This window comes from Culex pipiens, chromosome 1, assembly GCF_016801865.2.
Source record: "Culex pipiens pallens isolate TS chromosome 1, TS_CPP_V2, whole genome shotgun sequence".
Classification (NCBI taxonomy): domain Eukaryota; kingdom Metazoa; phylum Arthropoda; class Insecta; order Diptera; family Culicidae; genus Culex; species Culex pipiens.
Window position 1 is genome coordinate 106,608,609 of NC_068937.1, and position 23,838 is coordinate 106,632,446.

The 23,838-nt window shown below is 39.5% G+C and overlaps 3 protein-coding genes across 3 annotated transcripts; 2 read left to right on the plus strand and 1 right to left on the minus strand.

Moving 5' to 3' along the window:
• Positions 1 to 737: 737 nt before the first annotated feature.
• Positions 738 to 2,881, plus strand: LOC120420728 (pickpocket protein 11). Its single transcript, XM_039583823.2, has 3 exons — positions 738 to 1,749; positions 2,258 to 2,429; positions 2,508 to 2,881. Exons 1-3 carry the CDS (start codon positions 1,515 to 1,517, stop codon positions 2,800 to 2,802), a joined length of 702 nt encoding a protein of 233 aa, XP_039439757.1. The 5' UTR covers positions 738 to 1,514; the 3' UTR covers positions 2,803 to 2,881.
• Positions 2,882 to 9,385: 6,504 nt separating this feature from the next.
• On the plus strand, positions 9,386 to 10,993 carry LOC120420716 (triosephosphate isomerase). The gene is made up of 3 exons (XM_039583812.2): positions 9,386 to 9,532; positions 9,650 to 9,879; positions 10,196 to 10,993. Exons 2-3 carry the CDS (start codon positions 9,691 to 9,693, stop codon positions 10,748 to 10,750), a joined length of 744 nt encoding a protein of 247 aa, XP_039439746.1. The 5' UTR covers positions 9,386 to 9,532; positions 9,650 to 9,690; the 3' UTR covers positions 10,751 to 10,993.
• Positions 10,994 to 17,799: 6,806 nt separating this feature from the next.
• LOC120420730 (uncharacterized) lies at positions 17,800 to 21,357 on the minus strand. Its single transcript, XM_039583826.2, has 7 exons — positions 21,158 to 21,357; positions 20,666 to 21,098; positions 20,191 to 20,603; positions 18,651 to 18,841; positions 18,339 to 18,588; positions 18,115 to 18,283; positions 17,800 to 18,057 (listed from the first exon to the last, which is right to left on the minus strand). The coding sequence occupies exons 1-7, from the start codon at positions 21,313 to 21,315 to the stop codon at positions 17,845 to 17,847; spliced, it is 1,827 nt and encodes a 608-aa protein (XP_039439760.1). The 5' UTR covers positions 21,316 to 21,357; the 3' UTR covers positions 17,800 to 17,844.
• Between the last annotated feature and the right edge of the window lie 2,481 nt (positions 21,358 to 23,838).

Consider the following 23,838-nt stretch of genomic DNA (forward strand, 5'->3'; position numbering starts at 1 on the left):
GCGCTCTGCAGTTCTCACCAACACATATAATGCTGTCGCTTCCCCGAGCAACACTTCAAAGAGAAGAATATGTTGGTGCTTTTTCCCTCAGAGCAGATTTTTTTTCGCAATTTTCAAAGATTGAATACTATAGCCATGATAATCCAGGTAAACGACTTATGAAACAGGCCCTCCGTGGCCTGTACGACATGGATGTGAGTGTGCTGAAAGAAGAGCTCAAAACTCTTAAGTTGGACGTAATCGAAGTTTTCAAGATGACGAGACACAACAAGGACATCAAGTATCGTGAGCAACTGTACCCGATTCATCTTGAGAAAGGATCGACAACGCCGTCTGAGCTGAAGGCAGTTCGGGCAATTTTCAACATCATCGTGACTTGGGAACGTTATCGTCCAGTGCACCGGGACCAGGGATGCCAGATACACAGATTTGTCTGTGTTTCACAGACATTTGAGCTCGTGTCAGACATTTTTTGAGGTACACAGACTTTTTAAAAACTTCATTAAATTGTTATTTTGTTAAAATATCAATCGAAACTTATTTCGTTAATCTTCAAATGCTTAAAAACACAATTTTTGATAAATTTCTATGACTGTAAATTGATTTATTTGAATTTTAGACAAAGACACAGACATACACAGACTTTTTCACAGACATTTTAAAAAATCATGTGGCATCCCTGACCGGGACGTAACGCAATGTACGAACTGCTTGCAGTTTGGACATGGTGGAAGGAATTAACAGTCGATGTTGCAAAACAATCAACGAGAACATCGAAGCGAAATGCTTCAACTGTGGTGGCGACCATTCGACGAAGAATCGGAGCTGCCCAAACAAGCCGAATTTGTGATAGTTCGCAGCAAGCGTCGTCGAGGCACCAACCAAATCGTTGCAAAACACCACCAGCATTCACCATTCAGCATTTATAGCAGGGATGCCATGTCTGTGTATGTATGTGAATTTGAATTATTAAGGCTAACGAAATAAGTTCCAGTTGATATTTTTACAAAATATTAATTCAATGAAGTTTTTTAAAAGTCTGTGCATCTAAAAATATGTCTGGCATAAGCTCAAATGTCTGTGAAACACAGACAAATCTGTTTATCTGACATCCTTGGTTCATAGTTTACTCGTTCTAATGAATATTTCAATGATTTTTTTTATTTAGATTAAAATTAGGATAAATTGTTAAAGTAATTTTTTTTACAAAAATGTTTTCTATTCAATGCAGTTAATAAATAAACGAACAGTACAACAAAGATAAAGGGCATTTAGGCATGCCACTTGACATGGTTAAGAATTGTAATTATTATTAGAAAGTTCAATAAAGATACATTTAATTTAAAAAAAATATTCGTAATTGATTGACGTCTTAATAATTTATTTAAAAAAAACTAAGCTTTATCTTATTCAAATCTACCCCTTCTAACGGTATCTGCTGCTACGGCTGTCCGGAAACTCACGCCCGGTACAAAATCCCACCCTCCCGGACTCCGGACTTCCGTTTCCGTTGGATGCGTCCGAATCGTGTCGTCTCCATCCAGCGCCAGTGTGTGTTCCGCAACGAGCTGCTCAAATACGGCGGTCGGTACGGCCGAAGCAACTGCGTGGCCGCCTGCCGCATCCGGAGCGTGGTCGCGCTCTGCGAGTGTGTTCCGTTTTACATGCCGACGGCGGCCGGTGTCGCCGGTGACCGGTCCCTAACGGTCTGCAATCTGCAGCACATCGTCTGTTTGAACAAGTACAAAAGTAAGTACCTAGGGGGTGGGAGGTTATGTTTAGGGCTCCTGAAAGAATAGGTATTAGTTTATGTCTGCACCGCATGTACGACATCCTGAAATTTACAGAGCAGAACCCATGCTGTACATTTGGCCTAGTTTTCAGACGTGGTCTGCAATTTGGGAGCAGTACATTCTGGATGTTGAACATTTGGCATTTTTTGCAAAAAAAGGGTTTTATTATCCAATCATCAGATAATATTGTGCTTAGCGAAAGATAGATATTACAGTAAATTGTATTATTTTTTCCAAATCATTTTATCCTAAGAAACACTGTTTTGAGCTTATATTTTATGATAAAATAAATCACAGCTCATTTTTACAATTTTCACCGATCTTTTTCATAATTGGAACAAATACATGGAGTTGGTTTGAATTTCTTGTTTATTTAACGGTTTCAAATTGTTTTTTAATTAAAAGGTTTTCAAAGTTGCAATCATCGTTTGAAACTCATAACTCATATGTATTTGTCCCCCCAGTCAAATGGTCCACGGTAATCACCAACATCGTCGACATCCCGGGCCTGGAGAAAGAAATGGAAGAATCGCTGTACTGCCCGGAGTGTTTACCTTCGTGTACCAACACCAAGTACCACATTTCGACCTCGGAACTGCCGCTCATCCCAACTCGCCGCACTGGGTTCAGCTTCACGTAAGGGAAAAAGCGGTCCACCCACAGAACCACATGATAAAGTCATCCTAATCTCGGAACTCTTCCGTTTCAGCGCAGCCGGGGCATCGAGGACGTTTCGGAGGTCGCCGTCGTGCGGATCTTCTTCGGCCAGCCGGAAACGTGGATGTACAAGCAGGACGTGGCCTCGTATTGGTTCGAGATATTCAGCAATTTTGGCGGCATGTGCGGCATCATGGCTGGCCTCTCGCTGATAAGCGTTTCGGAAAATGTTTACTTCGTGCTCAGACAGTTTGTGTTGGTCGCGCTGGCCCGGTTCGGGGGCGGACGGTGGTGGGAGAACCGGCGACGGGCACGCCACCAACGGAGGCTCGCCGTGACCATGCTGGAATGAGGGGGGCCAGCTGGAGGATTTGGCAGAGGCGTTTCGGATGACAAAAATTGGTTTTATGAGTGTTATGATTCAGATACCTAAATAAATGTTAGATATAAAGTAAATCTTATCTACCTATATTAAGTGCAAACTTTTATGATAACAACTTTTCTGCATTGTTTAATGTACAGTCCAGACTCGAATATCCGAATGCCTTGAAAAAATTTCGCTTGAATACAAGCCCAACACTACTTTAGAACTGGTAAATCCCAGATGCCGGCCAAAATGGCGGTGATGAAATATTGAGAAAAGGCATTTGTCATGCTAACAGGAATTAAGAGCAAGTCCACGAGCAAAGCATACCCATCTCGCATCGACCTCCCCAATCTGCCTGAAATTTTCAGGGGTTGTTTGTACATATAAAACTAGCATCTGGCCAAAATATGAGCACTCTAGGTCAACGGGAAGTGGGGCAAATCGGGACACAAAGTTTAAAGGTTCAAAAACGTCAAAAATCTTAAAAAGGCTATAACTTAGGCAAAACTCAATTAAATTTCAAAATTACAAATGCATCTGAAAGGGCTCAAAAAATGCACCAAATGCAGGGTAGAGCATCCCGATTGGTTAAATCTAAAGGGAGTTATCGGCATTTTAGTGAAAAAATAGCATAATTTTCAAACTCAAATAAAAAAGTGTTCCATCCAGATATCAACTCGGTTCGACCTGCAGCTTGTAGGGGACATCTGGGACTACCATCTGAGACTGAGAACGCTTTGGGTAAGGCAGTTTAACATATTAAATAGACACTTTTACTTTTAGTGAAGTTTTTGGTTGTAAATTTTTGCTCGGGGGACCCCTTAGATCCCATTTTCTGGTGATAATATTATCATATTCGTGTTCCTGAGACAATTTCTCAATAGAAACATGCATAAAAATGTTTATTTTGATCCATTTTAACCCTTTAAAAAATAAAAGTTAAAAAAATCTTTGATTCACATTTATTGAAAATCAAGTTCGTTTCCAAGGATACTAGATTACACCAGAAAAAAAGGCAGCTTCATAATTTTTTTTAACTTTCATTTTTTAAAGGGTTAAAATGGATCAAAATAAACATTTTTATGCATGTTTCTATTGAGAAATTGTCTCAGGAACACGAATATGATAATATTATCACCAGAAAATGGGATCTAAGGGGTCCCCGAGCAAAAATTTACAATCAAAAAATTCACTAAATGTAAAAGTGTCTATTTAATATGTTAAACTGCCTTACCCAAAGCGTTCTCAGTCTCAGATGGTAGTCCCAGATGTCCCCTACAAGCTGCAGGTCGAACCGAGTTGATATCTGGATGGAACACTTTTTTATTTGAGTTTGAAAATTATGCTATTTTTTCACTAAAATGCCAATAGCTCCCTTTAGATTTAACCAATCGGGATGCTCTACCCTGCATTTTGTTGCATTTTTTGAGCCCGTTCAGATGAATTTATAATTTTGAAATTTAATTGAGTTTTGCCTAAGTTATAGCCTTTTTAAGATTTTTGACGTTTTTGAACCTTTAAACTTTGTGTCCCGATTTGCCCCACTTCCCGTTGACCTAGAGTGCTCATATTTTGGCCAGATGCTAGTTTTATATGTACAAACAACCTCTGAAAATTTCAGGCAGATTGATGAGGTCCAAACGACGTCCCATACAAAGGGGTATGCCCTGTTCGTGGACTCGCTCTTAAATTGTTTAAAAATAGGGTCGCTTAACTCGAAGTTGGCGTTAAAAGCAATACATTAAAAAAGGAGAACAATGCTTCTTTATTTGTCGTGATTCAATTATCTGAAGTCCCATACAATCCTTCGGATAATCGAACTTCGTATAATTTCGGACAATCGTGGCTTCGGCTAATCAAGTTTGGACTGTAGTAAGCTTTTCAAAAATAATAACTTAATTATTTAATATTCTCAAGCGTATATCATAAAACGCAAATACAGTCCAGACTCGATTTTCCGAAGGCCTCGGAAAAATTTCAATTCGGATAATCAATACTTCGGATAATCGAATCACGAAAAAAACAAATTTCGTTTTCTTATTTTTAATTGTCGAGCTTAAGTATAAACCCTAAAATGCACTCGAGCTTAAGTATAACCCCTTAAATACGCTAAAGTGATTTAGAATTTTTAGATTCAAGATGGCGGCCAATATGGCGGTGATTAAATATTGATAAAATGCATTTTTTTATTTATTAGGCAATACGCTATTCAAATTTAACTAAAATGGGGTCGCAGAACTAGATACGGAATCGACGTAACAACTTATAATGTGGCCCTCTTAACGGTACACATCAACCATCGCTTTTGCACCCAGATTTCTGTTACAGACATTTTAGTATATTCAAAAATACGGGAACTATCGATATGATTTTTTATTCATCCCCTAAATTTCAGTCTTCAAAGTTATTTACAATAAAGTTTGACCATTTTGACAATCAGATTCTTTCAGGATTGGGTCCGTAAGTTTGACAAATTTGGAATAAGAAGACAACAACTTCTTCGGTTGCTGTGCACCCTTAAACCTTGCGGTTTCGTCAACGGATTCACAGGCGTGTATAGTTCTTTTTGCGACAAGACTCCGCCTCCTGGATCTCCTAAGTGTGAAGGTATGGGCACGGGGAGAGGGCACCGAATACCTATATTTACACTTAGAATTTTTTGCGTCCCGATTCGAACCGGCGACCTCTGGATTGTGAGTCTTGTGCGCGGTCCGATTGATCCACACAGGCAGAACTAGAATTTGATGTTAAAACCAAGAAAACGAAAAAAAAACGAAAAAAATATTTGTTCGTGATTCGATTATCCGAAGTCCTATACAAACTCTCGGATAATCGAATCTTCGAATAATCGAGGCTTCGGATAATCGAGTATGGACTGTAATGATTTGAACAACTGTATGCAGTTTTGATGCAAGCTGATTTATGTTGTCCAAACATCATTTCTACGTCCCTGCTTCCACATCTGGGCCAGTTTTATCCTGCTTTCACATGATTCTGTACAATATGTGGGATGACAGCAGCTGTTTAACATCGACCCAGGCACAAACAAAACCACTTCCACAAACACAAGCACGCACATTCAACCGTACCATATGTACACACGTCGTTGACCACTCTTCGCAGTATTTGGTGGTTGATAGACCATCCCCCACCCGTTTCCCCATAACCACCATCCAGATCACTCGACCGGATAATGATACGATAATATGCAAACCCTTCGAACAACTCGGTCTGTCATCGGTGGCGGTACCCAGACCAGGTCAGAACGTCCTTTTTCCCTATTCTGGTCACCCTGTGTGGATGCAAACTCGGCACGGATGTTGAAAGAGGGCACAAACACATCCACACACGCACCCATCGTAGATTAAATTTTGATTAACATTCACCACTTTGGCGTTTTACCTGTTTGATCAAGCGACGCCGCGGTGAGTGGAACCATATTGTGCAACACGGGACATGGCCACGGTTCACACGGAGTGGCCACGGCTATTGTGTCCCGTCAGATAACGCGAACGAGCGTTGGGCAGCACTTTGGCCGGAGAAGGGCGATAAATAATTAATCAAAATTAAAAAGGGCTTTTTTGAATGCAGTTGGTATTTTTCTCGGCGAAATTTCAGCGGTTTCTTTTGTATTATTTGAATCTCTTATTTAAGCTTTTCAACATTCACATTCAACGAAGTTTACTTACAAAACGAAAAAGGAAATTATTACATTTAAAAAATGCGTGCTGTTAACTGATGGAAGCGATGTCCAGATCTACACGTGACACTACTTGTGACACGTTGTAGGATAGGCATTTGAAAGTCTTTTTTCAAAAACTTGTTTTTTTTTTGTAAATTTAACTATTATTGTACGTTGAGTCCACACTCAATTATCCGAAATACTCGGAAAAAAATCATTTCGCATAATCGATTCTTCACAAGAAAAATCGTTAACCTATTCTGGACTGTTGAGATCAAAATAACACCAAAAATGCCCTAAATTTAATTGAAAACATTAAATCCAATATGTTAATCTGAATAACAGTATTGAATATTGAAAACAAATCATTTCGTAAAAGTAACAGAATTTGAATTGGATGATACAAGCAAGAAAAAAAATTGTTCATGATTCGATTATTGAATGTTCTTTAGGAAACTTCGGATAATAAAGGCTTACGATAATCGATCCTGGACTGTAATTCCAATTATTATCAATTAAGGAAAAAAAAAATAGCATAAATGATTCATGTTTTACTCAAGTAAATACAAACTTCAAGCTATAAACTTTTTGCATGAGTTGAAAGATTATACATTCTCCTATGGATGGCTGAAATGGGTATATTATCTTTGAGTCATTCCAAGAGCTTTTAAAAAATATTCTAAACCACTTAAATAAAACTTCACGCAGAGAAAAACTTACCATGAAATTTGAACACGTTATCGTGATTCATATTTCCATGAACGCTTGTTCACGATTTTGGGAACACATTTGGTAATTTTGTCTAGATTCAACATTTTGAGGAAATCTTAAGCAAACATGCTTCTCTTTCATGCTAATTTGCTAGGTTAAAACTTCGCAAAACTGTTCAAAATGGTCAAAATCATCAATTTTTCAAAAACTTTTTCGTAAAATTCAGATAATTTGGCATTATCTGCTTACAATTTTGTAAAACATTTTGACACTCTAAAAAGTAACTCAGAAAAGTTGCATAAAACACGTAATTTTGAAATGGCAAATTTTGTTCTCTCTGGGTAAAAAAACTACATTACTTTCGATTTTTGACAGTGGAGTAACGGGAAATGGCAGCGTTTTTAAATATTTTTTTTAACTTTTTTTATGATAAATAAGTTTTTTTCGGAATTTTGGGTACGCCATCAAGTCCATTTTTACCATTTTTAGTCCCTTTGACGCCAAATTTCTATCTCTTCAAGACACGTTTTTCAATGATTAGTAGATCATTGAAAAACGTGTCTTAGTTAAAATCAGGGCTACTTTTCCGATTTCGGGTGAGTTGGCCTAAAACTTTTTTATTTTTAGAATCCCTCTATATCTTCAAAACGAGAGGGTGTACGACAATGTCTCGATTCTCGATGACTTTTATGTATCTTATGATTCTTTGGATTGAAATCGAAGTTTTGGGAATCTGTGAAGGTCAAAAAGCGTTCTTAACTCAATTTGGCTCAAAATCGACTTAGACAAGATAGGATGATTACGACAAAATACGAGGCACAACAAACAGGCACAATCCAGGCTGGATCTCGATCCAGATCAACTCAGTGGGAATATTTAAACGTCATTCTCAAGTGCAGCTGGCTTAGATTTTAATTAAAAAGCACCTGGAAAACCCAAGTTTTGAGCTGAAATTGTTCTATATTGAAAATCTGCAAATGGGATGTAAATAGGACCGAACCCCTACCCTGCCAAACATATGAAAATTTCCCAGATCTATCGACTTAAACCAAACTCTAACAATGCGGAAAACACTTGTTCGTGGCCTTTTGTGCAGGAAGTCAAAAGTGGGTAGCGTGGAAAATTGATTCCCCAATTCAATTAGTGACAACTCGGTGGATTTGCACAAACTCTCATATACACACAAACTCTCATACACACACACACTCACACTAGCCTCTGAATACATGATGTGGTTCCGGTAAAACGAAATCGCGCAATGGGTGATCCAGTGCTTTTGTGAATAAAGCGTAATTTAAAACGATTTAAGCAATAAACTGTAATTAAGCATTAACAACCATCACCACCACCATCACCAACTGCCCAACTGAATGCAAATTATGACGTGCAAGTGGCGTCCCACTAGTTGTATGTGTGTATTTTTTGAATTGTGGGTGTGTGCCTGTTGGTTCAAGTATTTGTAATCCAAAATTAATGAATGAGCACTCGATTGTTTTTGCCTAATCGAAATTTTATCAGATTTTATGCGGTCGAGTGAACTTGAATGGGTATTTTCGAGTGGACGGTGTGGGATGTCTACATGTTGACCCGGGAATGTAAATTTGTATTCAATTAGGTCATGGAGCGGCTTTGGATGAGATCACACTAAGTACCCTTTCATGTATATTTGCATCATTAGTGATGATATTTGCACTCATTTATCATTTGTTAGTGGAGAAAATTCGGGATTTCTCTATGTTGGTGGTATAAAAAGCCTTAACATGGGGAGAAAAGATCATTCAAAATTAGTTCTAGTACTTTTTGTTTACTTGCTTGGAAACTATGAAAATATGATCAAATATTAAATCCTACAGAATCACGTTTTGAAAATTTTGAATCCTGGTACATAAATTAAACTTAAAGCTGTTTCACTGGAAATCCATCTGTATTTCATCACTATAACCTAGATTTGGAACAACTTTGAAGCAAGAAAAAGGGGGTCGTCCATATCAAACGTTACTGTAAGTTTAATTAAGTTAAGGTAGTTTTTTCAAGTGTACATATTTGGGTGAATGGTAAAAATTTTAAAAAAAGTTTTATTAATATTTATAAAAGGTATCGTATTGCTACGCGTCCCCCAACTTGTACAAGTGAAATGTTTCAAATGTTCCCGCACGAAACATTTCACGCTCCCCACATCCCACTCCTATACGCTGCGAGCGAGAGCCATGTTCAATGTCCTACGTGAGAGAGAACCGCGCGTCTAAAGGTCATCTGGAGGTTGAAAATTTCTCCACAAGTGTAGGAACCATAGTACCGGTAGGAAGCAAACCCGCTGTCGTTGTTAGTAGAAGCTAATTTTTTCCCATTATTCAATTTACTCTCACTTTCATTCTGCGCTGATAAGTGGGGAATTTGTGCTGGGGACATCAATTGATAGTCGGTATTTAATCTTTGCAGTCGTCGATTACACAATTGTCCGTCACCAAATCTAAAGCAACATGGGTCGTAAGTTCTGCGTTGGGGGCAACTGGAAGTTGAACGGTGACAAGGCCAGCATCACCGAGCTGTGCAAGGTGCTGACGACCGGTCCGCTGAACGCCGACACCGAGGTCGTGGTCGGTTGCCCGGCCCCGTATCTGTCCTTGGCACGCAGCCAGCTGCCGGACACCGTTGGCGTTGCCGCCCAGGTGAGTCCATTTGTACATCTTATAGTTGCAAAGGGGAGGGGCAGAGGTTAGGGGGTCGTGATAAGAGTAAGTCAGTGTAGGTCGATAGCCTCGTTGAAAGTGAGCCAAGTTCAATGTCGAAGCTATAAATACATGGCATTTGGTTTGATTTTACAATTGCAAGAGCTTCAAATTTGTTTCAGTGTTGATTTTACTGCAACTCATCATTTCGTAACTTTTTCTATGGAGTTGTTGAGTTAAGGTTGAGCGAAGGTCACTTTTTCAAATCTAAAGATAGAACTTCATTAATCATCAAACTTCTTCTCCTCTCCAACAGAACTGCTACAAGGTCGCCAAGGGTGCCTTCACCGGTGAGATCTCGCCGGCCATGCTGAAGGATCTGAACATTGGCTGGGTCATCCTGGGCCACTCGGAGCGTCGTGCCATCTTCGGCGAGTCGGACGAGCTGATTGCCGACAAGATCGTGCATGCGCTGGCCGAGGGCCTCAAGGTGATTGCCTGCATCGGTGAGACCCTGCAGGAGCGTGAGGCTGGCCAAACCGAGGCCGTTTGCTTCCGCCAGACCAAGGCCATCGCCGACAAGGTCAAGGACTGGTCCAACGTTGTGATTGCGTACGAACCCGTGTGGGCCATCGGAACCGGCAAGACCGCCACCCCGGAACAGGCCCAGGAGGTGCACGCCGCACTCAGGAAGTGGTTCACGGAGAACGTGTCCGCCGATGTGTCCGCGGCGATCCGCATTCAGTACGGAGGTTCCGTGACCGCTGCCAACTGCCGCGAGCTGGCCGCCAAGCCCGACATTGACGGATTCCTGGTCGGTGGAGCCTCGCTCAAGCCGGAGTTCATCCAGATTGTCAACGCCAGAGCGTAAAGCGCGTCACACATTTCCTTAAAAACAAATGCATCAAAGATTACTCTCTCAGACAGCAAAGTGAAATACATGATTATTCGAAACAAATGAGACGCACCTAAAAAGCCAGTCATCAAGCGTCTTCAGCAAAAATATGATTAACTAACTTATAGCGTTTTTTTTAAGTCTAAAAAGCGAAACCTTGTTATCCAACTTAGAGGTATAGCGTGGAAAAAATACACAAAGATTGTTCAGTAGGAAAAATGGCAGTCAAATTATTATTACGTGATGACAGCATCCGCTTATCGTTTGAAATGAGAGCACAGGCTGAACAAAGTATATGGTTAAAATGTCATTCAGATTGTAAGTAGCATCATTAGAGCATCATTACCGGTGCGTTGCGGAAATTAATGCTATTTTATTAACCCGTAACGCTTCTATTTTAGTTTAGTCACCCGGTCCCACACCGGTCGTTGCTAAATTGGGTTAGCAATTTACTACCCGGCAACCTTACCGGTGGTTGCTGTATGGCAGTTTCATGAAAATGATTCGAAATCATTGTTTGAAGAAAATATAAAAGCTTGCACAATTTTAAATTATATTTTTTTATTGATACAAAAAACATACTACAAAAACAGAAGGCGCCTTCCAGAACCACTTTGGATGCTTATTGGCCAAATGGCCAGTTAACATGGAAACGGATACCAGAAAAATGGCCAACTTGATTATTTTTATGAAACCTTGTCATGTTGGATATTAAACTTTATGGAATTGAAAGATATGTAAATCTACGGTCATGCCGATGTTTGCTGACCCATTCTGGCCAATCTGGAACCGGTTACAGGTGGCCCCTTGGGGATACTTCCGGAATATGAGAGAAACCCTGTAATCCGACATATCAAACTTCATGAAATTGAAAGATATGTCAATCTACGGTCATGCCGTTGTTCACTGACCCATTCTGGCCAATCTGGAACAGGTTACCGGTGGCCCCTTGGGGACACTTCCGGAATATGAGAGAAATCCTATCATCCAACATATCAAACTTAATGAAATTGATAGTTATGTCAATCTACGGTCATGCCGTTGTTCACTGATCCATTCTGGCCATTCTGGCCATTCTGAAACCGGTTACCGGTGGCCTCTTGGGGACACTTCCAGAATATGAGAGAAATCCTATCATCCGACATATCAAACTTCATGAAATTGAAAGATACTTATTTTGAATGATCATGTAAAATGGGCCGTTGACCACTTGTAAAGTGATTTTATACTTTTTCAAAATTATGGTTTATTTTAAGCTTTTATATGCTAATCTTTTTTATTTTTTTTTGTTAATAAAAAAAACTTATGATTCATCATTCTTTGATCCCCACTTAAGGATACAAATAATATGTTCAAAATATTTTATAATTAAAACAATTTCACACGTTTCAATGTGAGTGAAACTAGTAAATGTCGTCAAAACTTTCATCAAACATTTTTAGAAACATCAAAAAGACGTTCAAGTTTGCCTTTGGTAGAATTCTGTAATAGATGCAAAAAAAAAGTTTTCTTTATTAATTTGCAAGTCACCCTCAATCTTACATTGCACTTCATTAGGGATTCGAACTCATTACAGTTAGATAACGAATCTGATTGACTATCAACTGATTCAGGCAGACAAAATGTGGAAATCGGAGGATCAAGTTTGCAGAAAATATTTTACAAAGCTTTCGTCGATCAACCCACCCCTCCACCATTATTAAAAAATTGACTCGAAAAACCAGGAGCAAAAATATACTTTCAAAAAACTTAAAAAAAATAAATTTAAGAGCATTCAGCTGAAATTAATTAAATATGCATTCCTTTGCATTTAAAATCATTTGAGCATGTTTGGGTTTATCAAAAATAATTTGAATTTTAGTGAATTTTCGATGAAATAAATAAATGTTGTTTCGCTTTTTTTTGAAAATAATGATTGCAGGTTAACTATACGGAAGCTTAAAACATTTTCCAAAAAAAAAATTTCATTGAAATGTTGAAATTCTGGATCTCAACGATTTTTCATTAGCCACACTTTACTTAAAGAAGAATTGTTCAACATGTAATGTCACCACAATTTTCGAAATATAAAAACAAAACATTATTTTTTTTTTGAAGATGCAAGTACATTCAGCTAAGAACTTTTTTTCAAATACCAGAAACAACAATACCGATAGAAACTCGTTATTTTGTGGTTCCTATTATTTTGAAAAGATTTTTTTTTAAATAACAGAAATGTCTGATTATTTACATTAAAATAACGTAATTTATTTTTTTAACAACATTTTTTTTGTACATTTGGCCCGCAAGCTCATTTGAGCTTCAAATTTGGCCCGGCCCTCAAAAACTTTTAGCACCCCTGATCTACGGTCATGCCGCTGTTCGCAGACCCATCCTGGCCATTCTGGAACCAGTTACCGGTGGCCTCTTGGGGACACTTCCGGAATATGAGAGAAATCCTATCATCCGACATATCAAACTTCATGAAATTGAAAACTACCTTAATCTACCGTTATGCAATTGATCGCTGACCGTTGGTTGAAATATCTATGAATTTCATGAAGTTTGATACATCGGATGATAAGATGAAAACTACCTTAATCTACCGTTATGCAATTGATCGCTGACCGTTGGTTGAAATATCTATGAATTTCATGAAGTTTGATACATCGGATGATAGGGTTTCTCTCATATTCTGGAAGTGTCCCCAAGAGGCCACCGGGAACTAGTTCCAGAATTGCCAGAATGAATAAGCGTACAATGGCATGACCGTAGATTGACACATCCTTCCAGAAGTGTAGCCAGAATTTTGGTCCGGGGGGGGGGGGGGGCTTGAACATGATATTTTCTTCTTTTTTCTTCTTCTTCCCTCTCTCCCATATCTTCCAAAAAAAATTCAGGGGTGGGGGGGGGGGGTTTGCCCGAAGCCCACCCCCTTAGCTAGGTGCCTGCATCCTTCAATTCCATGAAGTTTGATATGTCAGATGATAGGATTTCTCTCATATTCCGGGATTGTCCCAAAGGGGCCACTGGTAACCGGTTCAGGATTGGCCAAGATTGGTCAACGATCAACGGCATGACCAAAGATTGGCATATCTATCAATTTCATGTAGTTTGATGTCGGATAATGGGGTTTCTCTCATATTCCGAGAGTGTCCCCTAGGGGCCACCGGTAACCTGTTCCAGATTGGCAAGAATGGGTCACATCGGCAAGACCGTAGATTGACAAATCTTTCAATTTCATGAAGTTTGATATGTCGGATGGTAGGGTTACTTTCATATTCCAGGAGTGTACCCAAGGGGCCACCGGTAACCGGTTACAGAATGGCCAGAATGGGTCAGCGAACAACGGCATGACCGTAAATTGACATATCTTTCAATTTCATAAAGTTTGATATGTCGATGTTTATTTACATATCTATCAATTTCATGAAGTTTGATATGTAAGATGATAGGGTTACTTTCATATTCCAGGAGTGTACCCAAGGGGCCACCGGGAACCGGTTCCAAAATGGCCAGAATGGGTCAGCGAACAACGGCAAGACCGTACATTGACATATCTATCAATTTCATGAAGTTTGATATGTAAGATGATAGGGTTACTTTCATATTCCAGGAGTGTACCCAAGGGGCCACCGGGAACCGGTTCCAAAATGGCCAGAATGGGTCAGCGAACAACGGCAAGACCGTACATTGACATATCTATCAATTTCATGAAGTTTGACATGTCGGATGATAGGGTTTCTCTCATATTCCGGAAGTGTCCCCAAGGGGCCACCGGCAACCGGTTCCAGATTGGCCAGGATGGCTCAGCTAATAACGGCATTACCAAAGATGGACATATCTTTCAATTTCATGGAGTTTGAAGTGCAACACGATGAGTTTTCACCAAAAAAGTCAAGTTGGCCGTTCATCGGGTACCCGGGAACCGGTTCCAGGATACCCGGAAGTGGCCACTAACACTCCAGAGTGGTTCTGGCAATCGTGTATTGTATTTTTATTAAGTTTTATGGATCAATTTCAACCATTGTGAGAGTATTTGTATCACAAATATGTGTAAAACATTAAAACATGAACTTTTCGGATGTTCCGGATTTCCGGAACCGGTAGGTCACCTGGCCCTGATATTAATATTTGTGGTCAAAGTACAGGTAAATACCTGTCTAATGCAACCCGGAGCATCCTGATTGGCTGAAATTTACCGGAGATACAGGTCGTCAAAGTTGGGGTCTCAAAAAGGTCTTTTTTCGGTTGTAGCCGATTCCCGTGGCCACCGGTGTCCAAATCCGGTTTTCCATGTCGGTTTCGAAAAGGGGACGTCCTAAGCTTTCATTTGTGACCAAAAGAACCGGAATCGGTCAAAAACTGGATTTATGACGATTTTTTAAAGTGTGGGGTCGACGAACCCCAATACCTTATGTGGGAACCAGCAAAAAAAAGAAGCATCCTCCCTGATGTAAAGGGAACTCCTTCCGGATGTTTTTGCCGGCTCTGACTATCGGAAGTCCAAACAGCATCCTCCCTCTTGCACAGGGAACTCGTTCCGGATGGTTACGAAACCAGCAAACATCATCCGGAAGGAGTTCCCTGCGCATGAGATGATGCTGCCGGATTTTTTTGCCAGCTCCGTGACCATCCGGAAGGAGTTCCCTGCGCTAGAGGAAGGATGCTGTTTTCAGAAAACTGGGAAAACCATTCTCATGAACAGTCAATCCTTCAGTAGCCGGTTCCGTGGCCAGTAAACCCGGAATCCAGGCCATTTTTCACGATACTTACCGGATTTTCTATTGCCGCAATCCAACTCCTTCTTAATTTTTGCGCGGTTTGGTCACTTCGACCGACAAAAGACGAAAAAAAAACACATAAACAACATTCGAACATAAAAACTGAACAAACTTTGTTTTGAACTTTGACAGTTCCAAGTTTTAGTTGCGTTGCTAGCGCGTTGCTAGATTTGGTAACTCGCTCCCAACCGACGCGTTACGTTTTAGTTTAGCAACCCATTTAGCAACGACCGGTGTGGGAGCAAAGTTACTAACACGCGTTACAAAACGCTAAAACCGGCCTAATACTCACGCTGGTAAGGTTGCTCTTATTCGTGTGTTCAATCTTTCTTTAGAGTTGCCTTTCTACAAATTGTTAATTCAAATATCTTCAGTTGGGGTGAATCGGAACGGCTTGTTGAACTATCTGCGCAACCATTGGCAATTTTGATGCTTCCATAAACTTATGAGAAACTCTTATCCCTATTTGAAATGTAGTCCCGATTCACCCCAGCATATAGTATTGTTTTACCCATGTTCGTATATTTTTTTCCATATCGACGCTGACTTTTCTTCTCTCTCAAAGCAAATATTTATGGGACTGTTTGAAAGGCTAGCTACAAGTTGTTATGTAAAACATGACCAATACGACAAAGAACATTCCCTGAAGCCTATATCTTAAAAAATGTCAATTTCCATGGCAAGCGCAAAACACTATGAAGTTTGACACACAGCCCGGAAGCCGAGGAAACTGCCACCCCTGGATTCGAACTGATGACCTTTGGATGGCGAGTCCAACCGCCGATCAGTGACTCCTCCGGAGCAGGCATGAATTGAAGTGTTGATTGTAATTATACCAGCGGGAAGGCTCCCGCACCCGGGATGACGGCCTAACAACAACTAAGGCCGAGACCGACGTTTCACTTCCCCATTCGATGGAAAGCTGGATGGATAGATTGGAACCGAACTCATTATCATCCGTTTACAAAGCGAATAGCGTAACCATTCACGCATGCTCTTTGGTTCCAACAGAAAACTTGCTTTGCCAACTTCATCTCAACTAGGGACGTGAGATTCAATTACCTTAAAAGTCCCTGCATATAAGTTGTAGAGAATAACTTCTACCATGTTGTTCTGCCGAAATTTTCATTAGCCACTCAAACCAGTTGAGCTTTGCATGGTCCCAGTAAAGCGTGAACCTTGCGTTCGTTCGGTGAATAAACCAATGAGACTGTAGATCGCCTGGTTTGTTTAGTCAGCTTATGATCTTCCTTTGTCCCGCTCATAAATCCTGCATGGCAAAATACGTTCGATTGAGGATTGAAGTTCCTCGGCTCATCTTCGGCTCCGAATGTAAGGCGCATCCTACCAATCCTTTGTGATTGTAGTGCGAATAGCTTGTAGCAGACATCTTGACGTGCCTTCCTGTAACTTACTTTCAATGTATTTCATGGAATTAAGGTTCTTAATTTGGTTCGCAGTTTGGAACATACGATTTGCCTCGTCTGAAAGGAAATGTTTTATTTTCTACATCCATGCAATCTCAGCCTTGATTTGTTTCACGAGTGTTTCATCCGCGAATTTACGGCACGAAAACTCGATCGCCGACATGTCCCGCAGGGGAGATATTCCAGGTACTGAAACTTTCTGCTGCCTACGCCGCATAGTCTTTGGCACCGTTACGTTACGTCCGCCGTCAACGTGGACATAACTTCCCTGGTCGTTCGTTCTTGAGCCGTAAATTCAATCAGCTCAGTTCTGACTTCATCTCAATCTGCTGCTCCTGAAGAAATATTAGCGTGTCGGCCATTTTTGAGTGAGCAAGTCAGATCACGTCTAGATGATTGAAGCTGCGCCAGAAACGAGAACAAATTAGGTGACAGTTACAACATAAAAGCATTTCCCTGGCTACGGCTCTGGTTGGGATCAAATGGGGCCTTGCTGCTGCTGCCTTGCGATCGACAGGTTAGTAACCAAAATGCAATGGTCAACTTGGCACGAGACGTCTTCTAGCATACAGTTAATCACGATTACATGATGACCCTCGAATGTTGGTTGATGACCGTTAACCTCTCGCTCACAACTATGACCGTCAGCACATGTGCAGTATAGTTCTAGGACAATTGACGTCTCCATGAATCGAGAGAGATTACTATCTAGGGTTGTTGTTTGTAAGGGTCATCACCGAATTATTCATGTTTTTATCTCAACTGAATTAAAAAAAAATACCAAATTAACTTAGTAGATAAATTCGATCACCCACTGGAATAAAGAAAACGAATAGAAACTTTCAATTGTGTTTATTTCCACCCACGTCCCATCCCCGAATCACTGGTACACCACCTCCACGTTATCATACAGATCCTCCACCCCGTCCATCGCTTGCAGCTTCTCCTTCAGCTTCTCGTATGCTTCCGTCGCGTCCGGGTTCAGCTTGATCGTACTCTTGGGGAAAAATGCGTGCTCGCTGTGCTCCACCGCGTAGCCGAGCTTCTCCAGCTGCGTCCGCACCCGGTCGATCTCGTTTGGATCGCAAAGGAACTACAACGGGTTACCGGTCAGAAAAAGAAAAATTGAAGTAGAGATTTGTGCACTCACCCTTATCAACCTGCTCTCCTCGTTCATGATTTCTACATCTTCAGCTCCAGCTTCGATGGCGTCTTCGGTACAAGCTGACAGCAGATCACTTCCAGCCTTGTTTTCGGAAGCTATTGCCTCCACGTAACCTTGCTCGTCGAACATGTGCTTAACTTCAGAGAAGTTTGAACTAAAAATAAATATCAGTTTAAATTCTAAAAGGAAATCTCCCATCAAACACTCACAAATTCTTCCTCAGCGTCGTGGCCATCTCCATCTTGAGCTGCGTAAACCGGTCCGTGTACAGCACGCAGATCAGGTTGACCTGGTCGAACGCCTTGATCTCCACGGTGAACTTTTTCAGCTGGGCCGCCGACTGCTGCGTGGCAAACTTCTTCAGGACGCCCTGGATTGTCGAGTTGGGCATGTTCTTCTTGAGCGCCTCGTCGATGGCGGCTCGCAGCGTGGCGTTCACCGCCGGATTAGGGCCACCGGCTTGCCAGGGTAAGGTCAGATTAGTTGCGAATACTGTGTGTTTGGAAATCATCAAATCTTACCTTGCATCGCAAGTCGCATTTGGCGGGCAAGCTTGATGAACAGTGTCGACTTGCGGCCATCGTTGAGGGCTTTGATGTGGCGGATGTTCTGCCACTTGGAGTGGCCCGCTAGAACTGGTGGTTTGAGGTGGAGCGATCGGGTTAATCCCAGAGGAGTGCGGATTTGGTTGACCAACGAACGGAACATATTGCTGGATTGATTTAGGCAAAGCCTTCTTGTCTTGTAGGAGAATATCAAGTTTATTAATTAAGGTTATTCATTATTTAAACTAATTTTAAGAAAATTGAAATATGTACAACAATTCAGTGCGATGTTCGTTCACTGAATGAGAAACTTATGTAAACATGTTGATGTTCTTGGGGAGAAAAGATACATGTGAGTTTGACAGATCAATACCGGGTGTTACGAGGCGTTACCATACGTCAAACATAACAGGGTGGTGCAGAATGACATTTGGCCCTCTGTTTGTGAATACGCGAACCATGAAAAATCGTTGAGGTTGAAAAAAGTGCCGCTATCAAAATCATAAGTACCGTCAACAAGGGCGAAACGAAATTACTGTCTTATTAGGGACAGACCTTATTAGAACCCTAATACTCTAAAAATGTCTGATCTTGAGTGTATCAACAAATCGCATTTTAAAAACTTTCAAAATTGTTTTATGGTTTCAGAGAAATGACGAATTACAAAGCGTAACACTGATAAATTTTGTTTCATTATAACCTTTTGATAATTTTATAATAATGTGTATTAAACATGTTTCTTTTTCTCACAGTGTTTTACGGAGAAAAATCAGATGCCAAAACCGTGAACAAGCGTTCATGAAATTAGGAACCACGGACAAAGTGTTCAAATTCTTTGGTTCGTTTTTTTTTAATCGTACCATGAAGTTTGAACACTTTGTTTGTGGTTTCGGATATCATGAACGCTTGTTCACGATTTAAGGGACTATTTTTTTTCTCCGTGTATATAAAAAAGCCGATCGGGATTTTGGACGACTTTAACTCTATGGTTGCAAAAAAAAAAAAAAAAAACATAAATTACATTAACTATTGACGGAGGGACTTTTCAAGAAACTGTGAAATTATTTTGAATAGCTTATTTATTAAATCAATGCAAAATAAACTAATGCAAAGATATTCTAATAAAAAACGGTTTTATACTATATTCGAGCATTGTTACATAATAATTTTTCAAAACTGGTAGATGAACTTGCTTAATTGATGTTCAAAAGCATGACTACAATCTCAAGCTGGTGTTTGATGATAGGACACTTTAAGGTGATCTTTATTCGATTTGTTCTTCGACTTTTGAGACGGCCTAAAAAGTCATATAATTTCATCATAAAATTGGTTTGAACAAAAATTTATTTATTTATTCACAGACCTGTACAAACAGTAGTGCTGTACTATGAACACCAAATCGAACAATATTGAGAACACTCCCAACCCAAATTTGACCGGATCTCCCAAAATGGATTGCCAGTCGTCTGAAATTAAGAAGAATAAGAAAATATACATGGAAGTACGTCATTTATACTCACCAAAATTCCACGCATTAATCACCATCTGCAGGATGCCGAACAGCCCTCCGGCGATATCCAGCAGCCGATTCATGATCGCAAAGCCCTCCGTACTCTGCCGTTTGTAGTTCATGTAAGCCTGCGGGAAGTACTTGACCAGGGTCGTCGACAGCTTTATGTAGCTCAGCACGTACAGAAAGTCCAGCCAGTGGTACGACCAGAACCACACCGAACATGCTGCCCCAATGATGATGTGAAAGTACAGGATGATGATGGCTTTGGCGGTTTTGGAGATCGAGTTGCCACCGTTTTCGTACACGTAACACTGCAGGATCGTGAACCCGGTGGCGAAACACGCGTGGACCGCGAATCCCACGTCGTTGCCGATCACCGGGTTGAGCCCATACGGGTGTCGTTTGAAGTACTCTTGCTGGTTGGAAGATGGTGTGTTTGATCAACTTAGAACATTTATACGAAATAATTTAGTCAGACCTCGATCGCACTGTTCCAGTACATGAAAGAGTTGAAGATCGCATAGCTGACATGTCCGATGATGTTGATGTGCAGGAAATCGAAGCTAAGCCCGACCACATTTTGTCTCTTGTAGTTCAAGTAAATCTGCGGGTAGTATCCAGAAGACCAGCACGCCGTATACGTCCAACCGATGATCAAGGCAATGATGATCAGCGGTTGACTCAACGCGACCTTCAACCGTACAAACAGCCTTTGGTCATCCACGAAGCGCTCTGGTTCTACCGATGCCTTCACGATGAATCTTCCAGGACGACGTCCTTTCGCTTGGAATGTCATCAAGTTATTGTGAAACTCATCTTCATAGAACCTACAAATTGGAGGTTCAATTTGCACAAACGTGTTCTCACTTTCGCTGAACTGGACGGAAAAGTTTTTGGTGTATGAATATCCACTGAAAATACAAATTAATCTACTAAAAGCGTACAAAATACCGAAGAACCTGAACATTACTCAATCCAAAGCGTCAAATTAATCGCATCGCCAAAAGTGGTGGTTACATCCTGAGGATCAAACCACAGTCGCAGCTGATCGTTGACAAATTTTAAGTTGAAAGTGAACGCACTTGGAATGAGCAAAACCAGCAGCAAAACTATTGCACTAGACGCCATTTGTGAATGGTGTGTGCGCTGGAAGCTGCTAGAGGACGACTACTGCTGACTGACACAAACGGTAGCAGCATCCTCAGCTGATTGCATTAGATGCCCTACCCCGGGTAATCAATCTGCAAACACAGATATTGTACTGCGAGGTGAAAGATAAGCGAGCTAAATTTGTGAAGAAATGTGATTCCGTACTCTTAGTTTGTCACTTTTCACTGAGATATAATGGATCTGGACTGTTAATATAGCAATAAATAGATTTGTTTACTTATTTGATGTATAAGTTCCTATTTTCGATAGATGAAACCGACGGTTTTAGTCTTTATGGACTATAAAACATGAAGGGAAGCTAGGAATTTGGTTCTGTGGGATACAATATTTTTCAAGTTCATTATTCTTGAACATATTTTATGTAAAAACCAGAAGCTTGTTCGCCGCCTGATTTACTTAAGAAATCATATATCAGGAGGGAGTTGCGATTGTTCACTCTTCATATAAAAAGCAAGAAATATTGCTGTTTTTTTTTCCTTTGAGCTGTCAATTGACGTCTAAGACCGTTTGTGATCCAACTCGACAATGTTTCTGATTAAACATTATTTCTAATTCCGAGGTTTTAAGTGTAAGTATGGGAATCCGGTGCCTTTTCTCTGCACAGATAAAAAAATCATGGTAATATTTCATTTGAGAAGGGATACGTCTTTCATGTCAGAAAAAATGTGTAATTTACCTTTTTTCCTGGTATAATGTCACTTTTTCTGTCTTAATCGAGGTTAAAAATACTTCATTAATGAAGTAATATTCAACCTTCCAAAATTACATCTTCCAACATTTCTCAAGGCCAAACATTCAATATTACGCCCTTTGAAAATGTTAGTCTTGATTTGAAAATTTTGAAAATATTGTTTTCGAAAAGATCGAAAAATTTCACAAATGTTCCATATATTAACATTGAAAATCGGACCATTAGTTGCTGAGATATCGACATTGAAAAATGGTGGGTTTTTTGGGTGAGACTTAGAAAACATCAATTTTCCTGTTTTTAAACCTTTGCATTGCAATATCTCAGCAACTGAAGGTCGTATCAACAAAGTCCGAAGAAGCAAAATATAGAGAATTTTCTCAGCTTTTCAAAAATATTTTTTTCAAAAGTGTGCAAACATGTGCACTAATTTTTAAAAATGAAAAACTGCGACTATTTTCAAAAAAGTTACATAAAAATGGCTATAACTTGAAAACGGTGCACTTTATCAAAATTTCACTAAAGTACTTTTTGATTGCAAATTCAATTTTACATCGAAAAATGAAGTTGAAAAATTTTTTCTTCCAAAATTTCGATTTTTTGAAAAAATCAGTATTGATTAAAAAATTCATAACTCGGTCAATGATTTTTTGCACAACCTGGAAATTTCTGAAAAGTTGGCATTTTATGTCCTCTAAAACATATCAAAAAATAAAAAAAAAATAAAAATAGTGTTTTTTTGCAAATCAAGTTTTAGTGATAAAAAGTTAAATAAAAAAATCACCAAATTTTTTTTACCGTGTATCATTTTTTTCCAGTGTAGTCCGTATCCATACCTACAACTTTGCCGAAGACACCAAATCGATCAAAAAATTCCTTCAAAAGATACAGAATTTTGAATTTTCATACATCAATTTTGTATGGACAGCTGCCAAATTTGTATGGAAAATTATATGGACAAACTAATGATGCAAAATGGCTTCTTTGGGCATACCGAAGGCACCAAAAAAGTTTCAGTCGGATTAAAAAATACAAAAATTAAAATTGAAGAAAAAAGACCGATTTCGTAGAGAATTGCTCATAAGTGTTCCGAATTTGTGGGTGTTTGGAATATGTGGGATGACTGTAATACGAAATAGTTTTTTGTCGATTTATTTTTAATGATTTCATACATGATATGGTTTTCAGGTTAATAAATGACTTCGTTTAAACGTGTTAATTTCAACTAAAATATTCATCCATTGTGGTATGGTTGGGTTATGGTAAACAAAAACGTAATACAATCAATAAATCTGAATCAACTCTCAAATGATAGAACACCAATTCTAGATTTTTTTTAAAGGCCTATAAGCTTTTGTCTTTTATATGTTTAAAGGACCTTTTCAAAAACAACAAAAACAATTATTCTTTCTTCTTTCTAGGGGGCACTGCAACCATGGAAGTTGTTGTCATCTTTTGCTGAAATTGTCAAACTTACGGACCCAATCCTAAAAAAGTTTATTATTATTCCGTAATTTCAATATTTTTGTTGCCCAAATAAGCAAGATTATTCTCAGTATAAAAAACTTCAAAAATTATTATTATCTGAAGGTTAATTTTCATTAAATTTTTCGAAGGGCAGAATATTTAATATGAATATCAAATTGAATTTAATTAAATCAAATTAAATTCTTCAATTTAATAATTTTTATTATGTTCATTTTTCCCAATAAAAAATAAGAAAATCTATACTTCTGCTTGAATTTCGGGAAATTATGATAAATTTACAATTTACTCGGGAAACGGGATATAAT

Bases quoted from the DNA above. Each gene is read 5' to 3' on its own strand.
- LOC120420728 (XM_039583823.2), top strand. From the start codon at position 1,515: ATGCGTCCGAATCGTGTCGTCTCCATCCAGCGCCAGTGTGTGTTCCGC. The intron at 1,750-2,257 runs GTAAGTACCTAG...TTGTCCCCCCAG, and splicing joins CTGTTTGAACAAGTACAAAA to TCAAATGGTCCACGGTAATC. The intron at 2,430-2,507 runs GTAAGGGAAAAA...GTTTCAGCGCAG, and splicing joins CGCACTGGGTTCAGCTTCAC to CCGGGGCATCGAGGACGTTT.
- LOC120420716 (XM_039583812.2), top strand. From the start codon at position 9,691: ATGGGTCGTAAGTTCTGCGTTGGGGGCAACTGGAAGTTGAACGGTGAC. The intron at 9,880-10,195 runs GTGAGTCCATTT...CCTCTCCAACAG, and splicing joins CCGTTGGCGTTGCCGCCCAG to AACTGCTACAAGGTCGCCAA.
- LOC120420730 (XM_039583826.2), bottom strand. From the start codon at position 21,315: ATGGCGTCTAGTGCAATAGTTTTGCTGCTGGTTTTGCTCATTCCAAGT. The intron at 21,099-21,157 runs GTAATGTTCAGG...TTGTATTTTCAG, and splicing joins AATTTGACGCTTTGGATTGA to TGGATATTCATACACCAAAA. The intron at 20,604-20,665 runs GTCTGACTAAAT...TCTTCCAACCAG, and splicing joins ACTGGAACAGTGCGATCGAG to CAAGAGTACTTCAAACGACA.